Here is a 17,625-nt window from a genome sequence, read left to right on the forward strand (position 1 = left end):
CTCAATGTCGCGAGTATGAGGTCGCCTTGTTGACCAGTATCATCTTGCTCTCTTTCACCACGAGTCCCAATGTGGCCGCGTCGCAAGCGAATGAATGAAATTACCTGTCTCCAGTCTCGTTCAAGATCCCCGATTCTGTTACGCGGCTCCGTTATGCAGGGATCTGAATCCCCGACGCCACACTCTTGCGCCACAATTGATTGGCGCGACTTCACGCGTCAAGAGCGATGGTTAGATTATTGACACGGGACATCGCCAAGCGGGAACACATTTGTATTGCTGCAACATGAACGATGGCGCACGCAGCACTCATAGGCGAGCTCGCCGAAAAGCTGATCGCGAGTATCGCAAGCAGAACACAAGATGACCCCAGCTTCCGTCGCATCAGAGAGCAAACGATCAAAGGTCTTCGCGACGCAAGCCATGCTCGGACCAACCAATTCGAAGTCAAGGAGAGACTCGATGGCCTCGTCGAGAAGTTCAGCGTTCGCAATCGAGACAGCCTAGCAGATGCGCTACGGTCACGTTTGGACGAGCTGCCGACAATGTCAAAATTCCTACCGGAAGTGCTGTCTCTTTTTCTTCATCTTTCAGAGAGACCTGTAGATCGGACAGACCTTGCTGTCCTGGATGGCCTTAATCAGGCAACTGCCTCCGAAGCCGAGCTTAGCTGGGAGGGCATAGTGGCTGATGGTCCTCTGGACGAAGCCGATATTTGGGATGATGTCGATCGCGGCTACCACTCAAGTGGAGATGAGACCTCTCCGTACAATGAGACCGATTCAGAGCCCACGACTACGACATTAGCCACATCTCTAGCTGAAGACGACTTTGCTGCGATTGCTCGACAGCACTTGGTGCAGCCCAAGCCGAGTCTACTGGACGAAGTTCGGGCAGCTAAGACAAGCTTGCAGGTCTCACCAACTGATGGCAAGGACCATGCAATATCAGAACTCAGCGTCATACGCGAAGTCATCACGATCCTCCAGGGCCTGCCATCATATCTCTTTGACAGTGGCGAGGCGTCAGGCGAAGTGAAGGTCCGCGGTAGAAGTCACATCGATACGGCTGAGCAGGCCACATTGCAGGATATACTTCGACAGTTTGCATCTGATGCTACACAATTGAACCACCTTCGCCGCTGGACCAGGCCACAACCTAGTGATGCTCAATTCGTCCAGTCGATGCAGAGTTCGATCATGAAGTTGCTGAGCAGGCTGACATTGGATCTTGGATTCCTGGCGCAGCGATATATCGAACCAAGTGTCGACCAGATCGTGAGCATCGTTGAGTGCAGGGCTGCAATCGAGGATATAACCAGGCCTGTGGTTCGTCTATCCAATGTTATGGGAGAAGCAGTTTCAGCAACCAATCAAAAGCTTTCGTTTGTCGGTTTGGATGCATTGTATGATGAGGCCTGTCTGGCACAGATGACTGGCAATGACGTGCTCTTCACCGCAATCCTGGGTCCGCTGCTTGCAAGCATTCAGACATACATGAAGCTCGTGCAGCGGTGGATGCAGACTGGTGAGATTCCGAACAGTCGAAGTGAGCACTTCTTTGTTCTCGAGGCGAAGCCCGATTGTGAGCTGAGCAGAGTCTGGCACGATCGATATGTGCTAGTTACCTCATCTGATGGGCATGCCAACGCACCAACGTGTATACAGCCCTTCGTTGGACGCATATTCGCTTCGGGCAAGGCTAGAGCCTTTCTCAAAGTACTGAGTGGCAGCGAAAATACGTCGCTGGATGCTGCATCCTCCAATTCAGATCTGCTCGATCGCGCGGGACTGGAGCAACGACTGGCCGAGTGCAACAATCTACAACCGTTTGACCAGCTGCTGCACGACGCTATCGACGATTGTCTCAGCAGCCAGAGCAGCAATGGCACACAAGCTCTAAGTCATGCCATGCTTCACGAGCATGGTATGCTGGCCGCCCTTGATGCTATCGACAGTGTTTACTTTGCAAAAGACGGCGCACTATTACAGACATTAACGGAGACATTATTTGCTCGCATCGTACGGAGCGGGAGGACATGGAAGGACCCTTTCATGCTGACGGAGCTGGTACAAGACACTCTTGGAATGGCACCAGCAGTCGACGTGCAGTCAGTCACGATCGACATTACTTCACAAGGAAAATTTCCACCAATTGCACCGATAGTACGACAATTTGAGCAGCTTGAGCTGGCATACAGTCTTTCCTGGCCTATACAAAACATCACACGATCTTCGCAACTCGTAACACACGCATCTGCATTCAAGTTCCTGCTCCAAGTCGAGTATTGCAGCCATCGACTATGTCCCCAGATCTTCCCGCTTCGCCAGCTACAGGTCAACGGGAGGAAGATGACACAGGCTCTGTGTAGCGCGTTGGCCTTTCGCAACAAATTCATCTGGTATTCCCACGTCCTTCGAGCACACATCGCAGACACGTGCTCGACTCTCCATCAACAACTCACGAAACAGATGTCGCAAGCGGATGGCATTGATGCCATGGCAACTATCTGGTCCGACTATGAAAAGCGCTTGCAGACCTCGTTACTGCTTACACCGAAGCTGGCGCCGATACGTGAGGCGGTCGTTGGTGTGCTTGAGCTTTGCGAGCAAACTGCGCCTGCTATTGCTGCGATCCTTGAGGAGAGGTCCTCTGTAGCGAACTCGGCGGATGTAGCGGAGGAGCTGGATAGGGGGCTGGCTTTTGTCGTTGCTGGGCTAAAGGCTGTTAGTCGGGCTGGTGGCGAGACGCATCTGGCGATGCTGGCTGAGAGGCTGACGTGGAAGGGGTGAAGTAGTCTGACTGCTGCAGCAGCAAGTTACAGTCTATTGCAAGAGTATGGCCGCGCTCAACATGGCGCTCAAGACAAACCCTTGGCACAAGCATAAAGCGAAAGTGTCTCTGGATCTAACTCGAGAGTCGACTGTCCGAGTGTGTGGAGTGGTCAACCGCCACGAGATACATGGCCCACCAGCATCTAGCTATCACACGAACCCAAGATTTGGCCGACCATGACCTACCTCATGCGACCGATATAGCTCTCCTCCCTTCTACTGAAGATGATCTTGCAGGCGTCAGCCTGTCCAGCACCTCCTTCAGTGCACGTTCTCCCGCCTCTTTGTACATCTTGGCCGCCCTCTCGTGTACATATCGCCGCCTACGAGATAGATCTGGGAACGCTATAGCCTGATAGCGCACCCCGTGGCTGTGCAAGAGCTTCAGATATTGCCGAGCTCTGCGAGGCATGACTGCCCTCTGTCGCTCAAGGGCATCACGAGACGGGACGTAAGATAAGGCCGGTTTTCTTGACGGCTTTGGCGAAAGATGACGCCTGATCCACGGGCAGGACAGCTCCACGTGCTCAAGCATTTTGCACTGCTCTTGACCAATGACATCCAATCACTCAAGTGCCCGCTTTTGATCCGCCTCGACATCGCTCCACGAGAAATGTACACGAAAGATATTCATGTTGTAGTAGATCGATGCCGCCTCATGCCGGATCTGTCGGCAGGTGTTCAAGAGACTTGTCACCTTGATGGACGAAGTCGAATTTCTTCTGGCCGGCGAGACAACACGTGGGCGTGGCAAGGCAAGCTCGTAGACCAGATTGCGAAGTTCTGGCGGCAAACCAAATAAGCGGGAGTTTTGGACCACCTGCGTCACTCTGGTGACATGTTTGCTGATGAGTGCAATTGTGGAATACTGAGGTGGCGGAGGCTGTAGATTCTCAAAGTGCGCTTCCATGGTTGTGACGTTCCGCTAGGGTTTTGCAACTGTGATTGCGGAGGTGAGTCCTTTACTGTGCGTCAGAGCACTTATACCTGCCAGCCGGGACTATATACTTTTAGGAAGTAACGGAAGTAATGGAAGCGGAGGCAGTGGACGCTACATGTCTGGTAGGGCTGGGTGGTGGTGCTAGACATTCCAATGCCTTTGAGACAGACGAGGCTCTGTCAAAGGAAGACAAGCAATGCTTGCCAACACTCAGTGCGATCGTTTCACCCGAATCCGGGAGGTCGGCTCGAGGCTATACAGCAGATTCTTAATCGCTTTCTCGTCTGTGTCTTTGTAGCAACCAGCTACACTTCTGCAGAGGCTCAATCCCCCATCTTCCTCTTCAGACGCATTGAAGAATGTCAGTGCCTGGTACGCCACACTATAGCCACTCAGGCCACGGATATGCTCTCCAGCCAGTGCAGAGAAGAGCTGTTCCAATCTAGTCTTCTCGGCACCGTAATGCTCCCAGACACTGACACGACTACCCTGCCCTTGTTGATGCGCAGGACCCGTCTCGGCTGCCCAGTAGAGGTACAGCTCTACACGCTTCAGCATACCGCACTACGCCGAGCCAATAGCTGCAGCCCAAGCAAATGTCGGCTGGTCGTAACCGATGTCTCCATCGAAGCCCAAACGAAAGACCTTAGAGCCGTAGTAGATGGTAGCTGCCTCACGACGAATATGTGCGCAGATCAGTGCCTCGCCTTTTCCAGTAGGGGCTCATCTTTTGTAGATCGATGTAGCCGGAGACCAGCAGAACGTCCTCGAAAATGGTATTGCACATCTCTGCCGGAAGCATGAGCAGGCGAGATCGCTAGATGACAGAGGAGCGGTTCTTAGGGTCGTCATTCTGGGTGACGTTCTTGAGCGCGTCCAAAGATTCGTGGTCCAAGGTGGATCTGCGAGCTTGCAGCATACCTTGCGGGTAAAGCAGGCTCGAGGACGGAGTCGATAGCTGGCGGTCATTCATCGTGGCTGCTGTCCCTACAGAGCTTTGTGTGGGCAAGGGAGGCGACATCCGCCTGCCGAAGGAAGATAAAATGTTCTGTTACGCGCGCTCGTTCACATGCTTTGCGAATCTTTTGAATGAGTACTCACTGAAATGATTGTCTCTGCTCAGCGAGTGACGTCCACGCCGATGACTTGCAGTACGTCTTTCGCAAGATCAATCATTCATGTAGGGAGCCTATTATGCACGATCGCGTCGCTCGAGGTAGCTGTCCGATGCGGCTCCGGACTTAGAAGATGATTGTTTGTTCTGAGTCGAAGCGGCTTCGAAGGGGTGAATTGTTTGCGCGGTGCAGAATCTTGAGGCTGTCTAGCAAGCAAACGAGACCAGTGAAAAAGGTCGAATGTCTTGCTCTCGTCTGCGACATTTCACAATCATCGAGCATGTGAAAGCGCTGCATTCGTAATCTGAAGTTGCGAACACAAGTACTTATATCGTGCAAACATATCCTTTGGCTACAATTCTTAAGACAGTAGGCGGCAAGCAACATATACCAAGCATTCTCCAGTTCAGAGTGACCGAGTCATCCTCACCGACAACAACAAAGACCGCAGAACCTCACAGCACGCCACCATGCCCTCCTCGCAGTCCCGCAGCACCCACCTGGAACGCCACCTTAACCGTCTCTACCGCGAAGCAAGTTTCCGCTTCTACACCGCCTTCCAACCCCAAGTCAACACCTTCCTAGTCCCGCACTGGTGCCAGGTCCTAGACAACAGCCCCGCCGCCCTCGCCTCATTGGCCGAACAGTACTGGAAGCCGCAGTTCAACGGGTCGTATCATGTCGGTAAGGAGGAGTTTGAAGATGAGGTTAGGCAGTGGAAGCAGTGGACCGCGAAGGTGAGGACGGAAAAGCCGAATCAGAACGCGTGGGATGCGGCGGAGTGTTTGTTTGATGTGGGGAGATGTTTGGCGTGTGTGGGTCGTGAGAGCGAGGGAGCGGAGTGGGGATGTTTGGCTGAGGAGTTGAGGGGGTATGCTTGTAAGTTGTGAGGATGGAGTGTCGGGAAGGTGCTGTGTTGCTTGCTGTTTGTCGCTGGGCTGTGAGAGCACGGTCCTCGGATCGCTACAAAGATGGCTGAGGAGACTGGAAGCGTCTTCAGCATACTCGACTCTACCGAGCGGTAGGACGATCGAGGCTCGCTACAATGAAATGAGGAGATACTTGCTAAAAGCCAACCAAAGATGGCTCTATCTTTTACCAGACTCTCGTCCCGCCCATGGTCTCTCATGTCTCGATCCTCTAGAACACTATCGCGAGTGCTACAGCACGTATAAGCGCATCTCATCTGTGATTGTGGATTATGTCGGGTACGTCTGACACCGCCTGTGCAATCTATGCAACTGAACGCTTGCATAGCCAGCTCTTATAGTACCATAAAACTCCCTCTCCGCACCACAAAATCGCCTGAGCAACAATTGAGGAATCTGCTGACAAGTACTGTCTAAAAAGTGGGCATGAGAGAAAGTCAGAAGGATTGGTTCATCTGTGAGAAGTTTTATTCTCAAGAAGAAAATGTGGTGACTAAGCGCATCACGTGCCAGACAATAAATATCCCTTCACGACTTCATGATTTGGACAGGTTTCGGAGTATTGTGTCGTAGACGCAACAGTAACAACGATGGCGCAATCGACGAGGCAACCGAAGGTGATGTCGTCGCGGCTGGCGACTATGAAATTCATGCAGCGCGCATCGGCTTCGCCATCATCTACACCAAGCACCCCGTTAGACCCACCATCAAAACGCCAAAGACTTTCCAATGGCTCGTTCAATAGTACTCCTTCGTCGGCGGCTCAAAGAGAGGCTCGGTTGGTGGAAGAGGCGACCGCAGCAGAAGCGAAGAAGCGAGAGGATGCACTGGAACGAGAGGCTGCGGATCGAGGCGAGTCGAAATGGTATCTGAGCTATAAGCAGCCCAACACACCTGTAGCAGAGAGTGCCCTGAAAGTTGTGTCTGCTGGGTATTTGTCGTTGGATGCGGCAGGAACGACACGAGATGGAGACTCAGACGAGGAGGAGGTAGAGCAGGCAAGACCGACATTGGTTGGGCGAAAGAGCTTTGGCAAGTTCAACAAGACGGTCGAGGTATGTCCATCTTCTGCAGTGTCGTACAATCAAGCTTATAGACATGTACAGAAACAACAGAATCCAGACCTATCATCTTCCGACTCTGACGCGGACGACGATGAGGATTCTGAGAATAATGAAGATGACGAAGACGAAAGCGACGACCCCACAGGCGCCAAAGCCATGATAACTGCTGCTCGTAAAGAAGCAGGCGACAAGGCTCGCGCCGAACGCAAAGCACGAAAACATGCCGAGAAAGCTGAGGCACTTCGCCTGGCTGACGATCGGAGAAAGAAACATGTCAAGCTGAACAAACTTACTGGTATCTCCAGCGGTGGCGGTAGTGGGGGAGGCGGAGGTGGCTCGTCTAGTGGCAAGAACATCACGTGCCATACCTGTGGGCAGAAAGGCCACATTCAGCGCGAGTGTCTGGAGCAGACACGAGGTGGTGGAAGACGATGAGGTGGCTGCTTGATCTTGACTGCCGTTTGAAATCTCTGTCACGTTTTATGAGTACTAACCTGCGCCTGCAGCTTCTGCAGCTTCTGCAGATCTATGCGGCGCATTATCACCCCGAGAGGACGGGAGATACTAACACATAATATAGCCAGACTTCGTATGCAGGAGAGCTCCTTATCTAGAGGTAGGTCCCGGCAGAAGCCTCGTGCGATGCATGTGCATTCACTGTATCGCGGGAACACACTATGTCTGTGCTTATGCACCTGAGTAAGTTTTCTACTAGTGTGCATACATCACCTTCACCCTGCCTCTCTCTTCACTTTCGCATGTGTGTCGCCTTGAGCGCAGCGCGTTTCCATACCATCCACCATCTTTAGCTGCCACCTCATAGAAATCGCTCGAAACCATGACTACTACAACACCTCAAAAATCGCGCCTCCTCACCCTGCCCGCCGAGCTCCGCAACACGATCTACGAGCACGTGCTCTGCAGTAAGGGACATATCCTCGTCCGAGATGGTAGAAGCGGTCACCATCACAGACCAAAATGCCTACTACACACCTGTCAACAGATACGCGAAGAAGCATCACCCATCTACTACACCCAAAACACCTTTCGCCACTACGTCCCCGACCGCGGAAGCGCGTCACCGCCCATCCGACTCTGGCTCTTCTTCTGGCCAGCAATCATAGGTAAGCAAGCGTGCGCTCTGCTCACGCGTTTCGAAATCGGCTTGGCGTATGATGGGGTGCAGGAAGCGGCATTTTGCAGGGATCTGCCTGATGAGATGGCTGTGAGGGTTAGGGAGGTGGATGAGGCGGCTTGGTGGCACGTGCAGTATTTCTGCTGCTGTGGGGTCGGTCCAGGGGCTATGAGGTTTGTGGTCTGTTATGAGGATGTGGATGGGGGGGAGTATAAGAAGGTGGCAAGGTGGACGCATGCGGCGAAGATGGCGCTACAGGAGGTTAGAGATGATATGTGGATGAGGGCTGTGGTGGGGTACGACGGAGGAGAGGTGCAATAGAGCGGAGGCTCATCCATGGTACGCTGTGTAATCCTCAACACTCTTGGTCGGAGTAAGAAGAGGATGGGGGCGGAATCGTCAGTGAGTAGGTCTGAGCCTGATATGGTTTCCTCTTTACATGTGCAGCTCATTCCAGTGCGATAACAGTCAGTCAACTCAGATTCCTTCCCAGCTATACCGACTACCAAAGCAGGTCACGACTTGGACGCCTTCCTTCCCTTGACCGATTAGAAAGGCTGCTCGCAGAACCCCAATATCATCCCACAGAGTCTACAAAACATTTGCAGACCTTGTGCAGCGCGCGCACGTATGTCTCCAAAATCAATGGCGTTGCGACGGCCAGAAGGCGTGTAGGAGGCTAGTGTACGTCCCCCGATTGCTGCTGGAGAGGCGTCCCAGCTGCCGATGCTTGAGGTCGAGCCGTTTGCTCTGGAAATGTCGTTGTTGCTTTGGAATGCGACAGAGTTGTACGTGGTGGCGTCCATGGAGGGAGATGGGCTGTTCCCAGGAGGTTGATGATTGCTGGGAATATCGCTCGTGGTTGGTGATGAGTATGGCCTCGATTGGGTCTGTTTGCGGCGCTTCTTGCCGAATTGAAGTCAATTGTGTTTGCGACGAGGCCGGCTCGTCTGGAAAGCTTGGTTTGATGTATCTGAAACAGCAGATCTCTTTGGGTTTGTGAATTTTTGTTTGCTAGTAGATCTATCAAGATCCTGTGGGAAAGTCGAGGGCGAGGTCGGATTTTGATCGATCTGGGTTGTGAAACAGATTTCGCAGGCATCATTGTCGACGGGTGAGACATGTTCTTGCACTCTGAGGCTGCCTTGTTACTTATCTAGCAGCGATATACTTGGATCAGATGGTATCTCTTGTTAGACATGGACACCTGGGAAGCCGAGACATGGTAACCTATATCCAGACACGAGCGAGACGGGACTGAGGATTAACGCCGCGAAACTACACGTCCCAGGCTCTCAGCCTGTCTAAGTTGACGTACAGACTCTACGTAGACAATGAGATTACTGATTCGACTTGTGCACCAGTCTCTCGCGTCTGATAGCTCATCTTATACGGTATCCTTCTCGACATCAGAAGGATCATGCCGGGGCGTGCTTTACTCATCACTCCAGATCCTACGATCGACCAAGCAGGACACTTGAACTGCTGCTGTAAGCCGACCATACACTCCATTTACCGCACTATCATCTTCCAGTCAATCGCATGACACCCAAAAGCAGGATGATACTGTTCCACACGATCGGGGTACAGATAGGTTCGACAGGGAGTCCTCATTGGCCTGGCGCATCTTGAAAAGACTCATGTTGGTATCACGAGACATCTCACCCGGGACTCGGCACTCGATGGAATGAGATGTCGCTCCATCCGTTTCCACGGTAAAGTCTTTTGGCGGGATGCACCCACCAGAATCGACATTCTCGCAACAAAGCACTCGCGTTGACTGCCTCCACGGTGACCCACGAGCTGCCTTTGTTTGGTTTGCCCCACCACTACATGACTTCACCGGATGCGGCCTGCAGTGGCGTCTCGCTCACGGTGTTGTTCCCAATGGACAAAGCCTCGACTTTACCGACCGGAGGACCACAAGACACAATGACTTGACGTTGACATCCTGGGGAACCCGCACCGGCAAGATTTCATAAACCTTCAGGCTCAAACCATGGCTCGCGTCGTGCTCACTGCGGAGGTTCGCCAGCTCACATTTCCAGCCCGCGAGTACTTGATCGACAAGGACTTCGAGTGTGGCATCTGTGCCGACGATCATGAGGCTGGTAGTCCATACGTATCGGTAGCCGGCGATGCCATCTGCAAAGAATGCTATCTCACGGTATTGCGTCCTCAATTCATCCAGGCCCAGAACGATGAAGAAAGTTACCCGGTCATGTGGGCACGCGGAAAACTGGAGCCGTCTGATTTCCCGGACTTCGATCACAAGGAGCTCATGGTCTGGGAGGTGCGGAAGGCTTTGCACGAGACGCCGCGGTCGCAGCGCTTGCTCTGCCAGCACTTCTATCGCAATAAGAACAAGGAGGAGGGCGATAAGTGCCAGCACGAAGCGATCAGCGAAGCTGACTATGAGGCCGCTCGACGCGAAAAGGTTGAGTGCGGCGAGTGCCTGTACTTCCTTGGCAACGCTTCGGAGGGGAATGATACTATCACCTGTGATGATTGCCGTGGCACATCCTGCGGAAAATGTGGCTTGCCATTCGGGTTTACGGATGAAGCCGATGATCACGAATGTCCGCTAGGCGCGCGTCCTACTGTACTTGACTCCATCGATAAGACACTGGTCCGTGGCACCGACTTCCAAATCTGTCCAAGTAAGTAAAGCAGCAGTGCAAGTCGGACGTTGATGACTTCTAACCAGCGCTACCAGACGAAACGTGCGAGCGGATCTATGGCCTTTGGGATGGGTGCAACGCTATGGTTTGTGAGCGCTGCCGAACAGCATTTTGCTACATCTGCGGTGTTAGGGCGAAGGGCGGGAGTAGTAACCACTGGCAGAAAAATAAGCCATGCCCGCACTATGGCCAGCCTAAGATGGAAAGAGCAATGTGGGAGGAAGCTCTTGATCCCAACGAGCCTCACCCAGCGGAGCTTCCCGAGCCGCCTTTCGATGTACCAGATTTTGGCATCCCAGTGCAAGTTGATCCTGAAGATGTGGTGGAAGCCCTAGACGGCCGCATGAGAACGGAAACCCTCGAGAACAAGCCTTCGCAAGAAGTGATCGAGAGTGGTAACATGACAGTCGAAGAAGAGGCAGCGCTCCTCGAGATGGACCTGAACCACGCCCGCGGGGCCCAGGTTGCATTCAACGCCGTTTGGCAGCAGGGCCATAGGGTGTCCACTACCTATGGCGAAAGATGGCTGGGCGATCTAGACAGCATGCGCACTGGATTCGACCGACATATCTTCTTCTGGCAGGTAATCCTCGGAAACCTCCACTCCATCGTCGGCTATATCTTGGACAGTGGTCCGCTATGCGTTCCATTCGACGTCCAGGCTCGCTTCACGGCTGCTCTGGAGCCGGGATCAATGGACCCGATGGAAGCCAACGAAGAGGCCAACGAGTACGGGACAGAGTTATGGGAGAGGTCCGACATAGCTTTGCCAGCCCTTCTTGAGGAGATCAATGAAGAAGACCCTTCAGCGTGGGCGGAATGGGGCGTAGATCCTCGTGTTGTAGAGAGGTGGATACCGAGGATGCAGGCCGCATCGGAGCGATATTACCAGCTCAGTGAGATGCTTGAGGAGTATCTGGGGATTGAGGCTCCCCCACCACCAGTAGCCGACTTGAACATCGCCGATGATGACGATGATGATACGCACGAGCCTGGAGTGGTTGTGGTGGATGTTACGCTAGACTGACGTGCTGCCGAGCTATGAGGTTGGGTTTGTACCTAGATTGATTGACTGCTGTTTAGTATGGATACCAAGTATTATTCTGTGATTTCCTTACGCACATGTTACTCAGGTAGTATATTTAGAGGCTGTGCAGGACGGCAGCGCCACATCATACAGCTTCGGTCGCTGCGAGAAGAACAAAGCAGCCTGCCCCAGAGCCAATGACTCCCAGTGTTTGCCTGATCTATCTCAATAGATGTTGACGTCCTCTCCTATACTGTGTGATGAACGTTGGCTCCACCTTCATTAGAGTGTTTGTAGCTCAGAGGTGATTCCATGTCTCACGATGCTGCCATCGTGTTACAGAGAGATTCAAGAATCCGCTCCATGTGAGACCATTGCATTGAAGTACCTTTCCCAGAGAGAATGGCTTTTTGTTTAGCCTGTTCGAAAGGCCCGCGGAAGCGTTTGACGAATTCTACTCGGCCAAGTGCACTCGCCGCCACTGCCACTTGCCGCTCAAAGCCCTGACGTTGACGTTGCCTTGCAATCTCCAGGATATTAACGGAACCGTATGTGAACTCGTAAAGCTTCATCCCGCGACGGGCAAGACGCAAGAGGAGCGAGACTGCGCCGTCAACTCGAAGTTGTTGAGGTTCATCAGGCTCAAGGTCTCGGGCGCCGTTGAGTATAATTCTCAATCGTTGACTTCCTTGTTGACTGCTTGCGAACACAAACATCTTGTTCGTCGCTCGAAAGGCATCGAAAGGTACAGCAGCAATTGCTCCAGATACTTCGAAATACTCGATCCTAGCTGGTGATGAGAGACACGCCAGCATGATGTCATTCGCATCGTCTGAATCGGGGTACCATGGACCCAAGTAGTCAGTAGCATCTGGCAACTTGTGTAATCGCTGCTGTCCGCTGAAAGCACCGGACGATGTGTCGGTGACTCTGATCCGAAGAGGTCTATCGTGTTTGGCGATATTGCTTAGGAGAGCGTGTAGCTGCTCGACCCAATGGCGTGACAACTAGAACTGCTCGTGGGCTCTATGGATATCGCCACAGAAAGCTCGTATCTTGCGTTGCTCTGCACGCCCCTGTCGAGTCTGCGGTTGCAGCATGTAACTGCTACGCCGTTGAGCCATGTCCCACGTGTCAAGCAAGAAGCCAACACGGAGATCTAGCGTTCTGAGCGATTTACTGTATACGGGATGTTCAGAGACAGTAATCAGCGCCTGCGTGCTGGCGGAAGAGGACAGAAGACAACTTCTAGTCCCGTAGAAGGCATCCAGAAAAGTTCGTCTGATCTTCGACTCCAGCTCCCGGCATGTGAGTCGTAGATTCTGCAGATCGGTCGGTTCAGCATAGAAGCCTACGCGTTGCAAAAGCTCCGTTGGTAAGGATTCGAGCAACGAAGGGGGAGCAGTTGGATCTTGTTCATGGTCGATCTGTACATAAGCAGGCCATTCACGACTCTCCCGAGCAATGAGGACATGGTCAAATACGCGCTTTCGACACTGGTCTGCAATCGCGGTCGGTCTAGATAATGTTCTACAGGCCACCGCGTGGTGAGAGGGATGGAGTGAGGTGGGGACGTACTACAACACGGTTCGGAATAGCCTGGGTAGATTGGAAGAATTCTCTAGAACGACGTACAAGATTACCAAAAGGATGAGAAACGAGGAGAGTAGCCATGGTCGGAGCGGCAACATATATACGTTTCGTCCGCAGGACTACTTTAGTTGCAAAAGAGCTATTCTAGCTGCAAGATATTATATATAAGGGTCCATGAGCTCGTGATTGGCTGCATGTGAAGCGTAGTATATAAATGCAGTGATTGGCTGAATCAGCCGAGGTTTCAACCTCATTCACTGTCGCTCCAGTTGGTAAGACAAAATCGAAGGTCTACGTGATCAAGGATTTCGTTCGCACCGTCAACCGTCATGCTACTACTAGGCCTTACTGGTAGCATAGCGACTGGCAAGTCAACCGTATCAAGCTTACTCTCATCACCACCGTACAACCTCCCAGTCGTTGATGCAGACAAGATCGCTCGCCAGGTCGTCGAGCCAGGTACAGCGGGCTATAAAGCTATAGTATCGCATTTCGGTCCAAGCACGCCTGATCTACTACTTCCAGCAACATCGGAGAATGGCGGCGAGGCAGGTCCGAGGAGCAAGGGCCGATTTTTGAATCGTCCTGCGTTGGGAAGACGAGTCTTTGGTGAGGGAGGGGAGAAGGAGAGGAAGGCGCTGAATGGGATTGTGCATCCGGCCGTGAGAAAGGAAATGTATCGGCAGATGATCATGGCGTATCTGAAGGGCAATTGGGCTGTCGTTCTCGATGTTCCCCTGCTTTTTGAGAGTGGATGGGAGCCGCTTTGTGGTACGATCATGGTTGTTGCAGTACGTGATCCGAAGGTGCAAATACAGCGGTTACGAGAACGAGATGCACATCTCACGGCAGAGGATGCACAGAACAGAGTCAATGCTCAATGGGATGTCCGGGACAAGGCTGAACGGTGTTTGAGGAGAGGGGAGGGGGCTGGAGTAGTGGTATGGAATGACGGCGACAAGGACGACTTGAAGCGAGAGATCGACAGGGTCATGAGTGTGGTCAGTCGAGGTCATCCGCAGTGGTGGGCGTGGTTGCTATTGCTCTGCCCGCCTCTGGCAGCTGCAAGTGGCACGTGGAGCTACGTACGCAGCTGGTGGATCAAGCGGCAATGGGAACAGGAGAAGAAGCTTGAGAAGGCGAAACTATAGATGATCATCATGTGAGTACGAGACTATGATTGTAATGACACCTATGAACCTAGCCCTCAGCTGGGCGACCATACCTTAGACTGTCAAACGAGCAGTTGTGTCGAGCTTTGCACCTTTTTCTCCACCTCACTTCATCGCCCCACTTGGAGCCCGCCACCAAGCAAAGCAGCGAAAGGGGCTTGATGGGCTTGATGGGCTTGATAAAAGAAGCACTTGTCCACCACCGGAGTAACAACAACCAATAATTGCACTGCCGAACCACGCCGTTGACCCGCTGCTTCAAGACCTGCCTGCTCGACAACGCAATTGCTGACATGCGGCACGAGATCAACATCGACTTCTTCTTCTCTGCTCGGACCCTGTCACTACGCTGCCACTCAAGGTAGCATGGCATTCACAGACCATGACTCAGCCATTGACAATACATTCGAGGTCAACGTCTTCCCAGCGCCGCTCTCAAGCGCTCCAGGTGTAGCAAGCTCATATGGCGGAGCGAGAGCTGGGCACTGGAGCGCAAGGAGCGGAACTGTCAGTGCGATCGATGACAGATGTCCTACTGTTTGCAACAAGGATTATGGTGTCGGCGGTGGGCACGATGAAGAAGACGAGCCAATTCGAGCTATCGGAGGTGATCTGTTGAAGAGACTGAAGCTGGCTACCATTGAGGAGGAAAGGAAGAAGCCTCTGGTGCAAGAGATTGCGGCTGGATCCGTGCACACTGTCCCCGCCAGTGAGAAGAGCAAGGAGAGCAAGACGCGACGCTTTCACGTGCCTGCTTATATCGGTGGGCGTGAGCTGGACCAATCCGCCAAGTTGACCAAGCAGGAGAAGCGCCCGCCAGTTGTGAAAACAAAGGAGGAAAAGAAGCTGAGGATTGACACAGTACCAGCGGCGCCGGCTTCTACCACACATTCCAAAGGCCAGGGTATCCGCATCACGAGCAAGGATGGTCGTGAAGCTTTCGTTACCTTGCCAAACCAAGCATACGTTACATCAGCACCACCTACAGCTCCAATCTCGAGCTCACACAGGCGGCACAACGAGGAGAACGAGCAAACGCAGGCATCTGGTGCTGCGCACGACAATGCTCGGAATGACCAAGCTGAGACTACCGCCAACGTATTCAAAGGACAGGTCAAGCCGATGAATGTTGGTCAGTCGCAAGCAAAGAAGAACAAGACCAAGACCAAGAAGCAAGAACAACTGGTGCTAGAGCAAAATCAAAGTAAGCTGGCGCAGGGATTTAAGAATGGAGGGGATGCAACGGTAATTGTTGAGTCTAAGAAGGGCTCCATAAAGGACGCAGGCATCGGCTTCGGCAACTTCTTCGATGATATACCCGTTCCCAAAGCACCATCCGCAGCTCCGAGCGCTGCTGTGCGTGCGAAGAGTTTGATCAGCGCTGTCAGGAGTATCAGCGAGAACAGTAGAACCAATGGCCAGCGGCCTGATGCATGGGTAAGCAACGAAAAGGCGGATGTTCGAAGAACGTCAGGGTGGTCCACCGGCTCTATAATTCGAAATCGCTTCTCAGCTACTTCAAGCGATGCTGTACTGGGTGCAAGTCGAGAGACTCTCGCAAACATGAGCCAGCACAGTGGAAAGTCGGACAACGGCTGGCATGCACCTTCTGCATGTGTGGGGAGCTGGCGCGACCGAAGGTCAGGAGGCTGGGAACCTGCCAGGACATCTATGAGTAGCACAGTAATTCGTGGAGACGTCAGAACTGCTGTGAAGTCGATCAGTGCACATAGCAGGGGCTTGAGCAATGGCTGGGAATCGCTCTACAATTCGCATAGGAGTGGCGACCATGTCAGGCATGGCCACACTCTCCATCCAGGGCTAAGGTCTGGTGGACGAAGTCGTGTTGTGGCTGGAGATAAGGACGGTTTGAATGACATGGACGGTTTGAACGACAAGGACAACATTAATGGTCGGGATATGGCCTTCGATCGCTTCGGTGCCGGAAGCTTGGAGATACTTGACATCGACAGAGCCTCCACTCTGAAGCCCTGGGACGCCAGTCAGAGTGGTGCCCTGTCAATGCAAAGCATACGAGATAGGGTCAGAACCATTAATGAGAACAGTGAGAGGTCTAGTGGGCATTTGAATACCGCATTCGTACGTTCTGAAGGACGATCGCAGGTTCGCAAGCAATCTACGCGCAGGCTTCGTGTACACACTGGGATGTTGGATCACAAAGACGTGGCCAAAAGTGCCGTGTCGTGGCACTCACGAGCTCACGAAAGTGTACGATCAGACTATACGGCTGCAGATGGCTGGGGTCAGGCAGTACAGCCTTCTTACAATGGCTTTCGCGTCGTTGGGGAAGGTTTCATCAATGCACGATTTGAGTCTGAGCAGGGCTTATCCAGAGGCATTCGGGAGCGAGGCGAAGGCTGGATCTACCCTCGATCTGAGTTCGACATGGAAGTCAAACAACACAGTTCGGAGCCACCAAGAAGACCCTTCCACGGTCAAAATTCAAGTAGTATCGGCGCGGCTTCTCAACGCATCCCACCTAAATCGACTATCTTCGCAGGCGCAGGCTGGATTGAAGGACATCCGCTCAGTGTCGCACCCAGTTCGTGCCGGACACCAGTGCAAAGCCATATCGGACTGCCAGAAGGCGCAGATCGGAAGCTGCCAGTCCATCATCGAGGCAAGAAGAATCTCAGCTTCGAGGAGTGGCAGGAGGTGCAGCAGAGCACGTTCCAGGCTGAAGGGACCGTGGATGGTAGCATTAGGAGCGAGGGGGTGCCGCCGAGCGTGGCTAGTGATAGCGTGTACTCGAAGATCAGGCAATATACTTCGGAGAACAAGCCTCCGAGCGTGTTGAGGACTCTTGCTCCTTCTTCGAGGAAGTCGGGACATCACGGTGGCTGGAGCGAGAAGGACGGCGAGGTGCATTTGCATATGCCTTGGGATCGATCATAGGACTAGGAGCAGCAGAGCATTTCTTGGCCGTCAAAAGCCTGATCACCATAGTTCTTTGTAAAAATCATTGATTTATGCAACATCAGCATCCTTGCCAATGATCGTGACTTGAGACGTATCGGCTCGCAAACTGCGTACCTGCCCCGCATGGCCATCGCATATTGTTCGCGGGTCGGACCGTGTGTACTCACATACATGAGCATTACCTTCATATATCTT

General features: G+C 52.9%; 7 protein-coding genes across 7 annotated transcripts; all 7 read left to right on the plus strand.

Annotated features, from left to right (window-relative positions):
• Nucleotides 1–293: 293 nt before the first annotated feature.
• LTS14_000117 (uncharacterized protein) lies at nt 294–2,792 on the plus strand (the record flags this gene model as incomplete). Its single annotated transcript, XM_064832831.1, has 1 exon — nt 294–2,792. One exon carries the CDS (start codon nt 294–296, stop codon nt 2,790–2,792), a length of 2,499 nt encoding a protein of 832 aa, XP_064699100.1.
• A 2,567-nt stretch (nt 2,793–5,359) lies between these two features.
• Nucleotides 5,360–6,107, plus strand: LTS14_000118 (uncharacterized protein; the record flags this gene model as incomplete). The annotated part of the gene is made up of 2 exons (XM_064832832.1): nt 5,360–5,768; nt 5,890–6,107. The coding sequence occupies 2 exons, from the start codon at nt 5,360–5,362 to the stop codon at nt 6,105–6,107; spliced, it is 627 nt and encodes a 208-aa protein (XP_064699101.1).
• Nucleotides 6,108–6,408: 301 nt separating this feature from the next.
• On the plus strand, nt 6,409–7,317 carry LTS14_000119 (uncharacterized protein; the record flags this gene model as incomplete). Its single annotated transcript, XM_064832833.1, has 2 exons — nt 6,409–6,873; nt 6,925–7,317. 2 exons carry the CDS (start codon nt 6,409–6,411, stop codon nt 7,315–7,317), a joined length of 858 nt encoding a protein of 285 aa, XP_064699102.1.
• A 403-nt stretch (nt 7,318–7,720) lies between these two features.
• On the plus strand, nt 7,721–8,006 carry LTS14_000120 (uncharacterized protein; the record flags this gene model as incomplete). The annotated part of the gene is made up of 1 exon (XM_064832834.1): nt 7,721–8,006. A coding segment is annotated over one exon (286 nt), but the record flags the coding sequence as incomplete, so codon positions are not given.
• A 2,010-nt stretch (nt 8,007–10,016) lies between these two features.
• On the plus strand, nt 10,017–11,725 carry LTS14_000121 (uncharacterized protein; the record flags this gene model as incomplete). Its single annotated transcript, XM_064832835.1, has 2 exons — nt 10,017–10,677; nt 10,734–11,725. The coding sequence occupies 2 exons, from the start codon at nt 10,017–10,019 to the stop codon at nt 11,723–11,725; spliced, it is 1,653 nt and encodes a 550-aa protein (XP_064699104.1).
• Nucleotides 11,726–13,647: 1,922 nt separating this feature from the next.
• On the plus strand, nt 13,648–14,469 carry CAB5 (Dephospho-CoA kinase cab5; the record flags this gene model as incomplete). The annotated part of the gene is made up of 1 exon (XM_064832836.1): nt 13,648–14,469. The coding sequence occupies one exon, from the start codon at nt 13,648–13,650 to the stop codon at nt 14,467–14,469; it is 822 nt and encodes a 273-aa protein (XP_064699105.1).
• A 387-nt stretch (nt 14,470–14,856) lies between these two features.
• Nucleotides 14,857–17,406, plus strand: LTS14_000123 (uncharacterized protein; the record flags this gene model as incomplete). Its single annotated transcript, XM_064832837.1, has 1 exon — nt 14,857–17,406. One exon carries the CDS (start codon nt 14,857–14,859, stop codon nt 17,404–17,406), a length of 2,550 nt encoding a protein of 849 aa, XP_064699106.1.
• Between the last annotated feature and the right edge of the window lie 219 nt (nt 17,407–17,625).

This window comes from Recurvomyces mirabilis (genome assembly GCF_035927965.1).
Source record: "Recurvomyces mirabilis strain CCFEE 5264 chromosome Unknown scaffold_1, whole genome shotgun sequence".
Lineage (NCBI taxonomy): Eukaryota > Fungi > Ascomycota > Dothideomycetes > Mycosphaerellales > Teratosphaeriaceae > Recurvomyces > Recurvomyces mirabilis.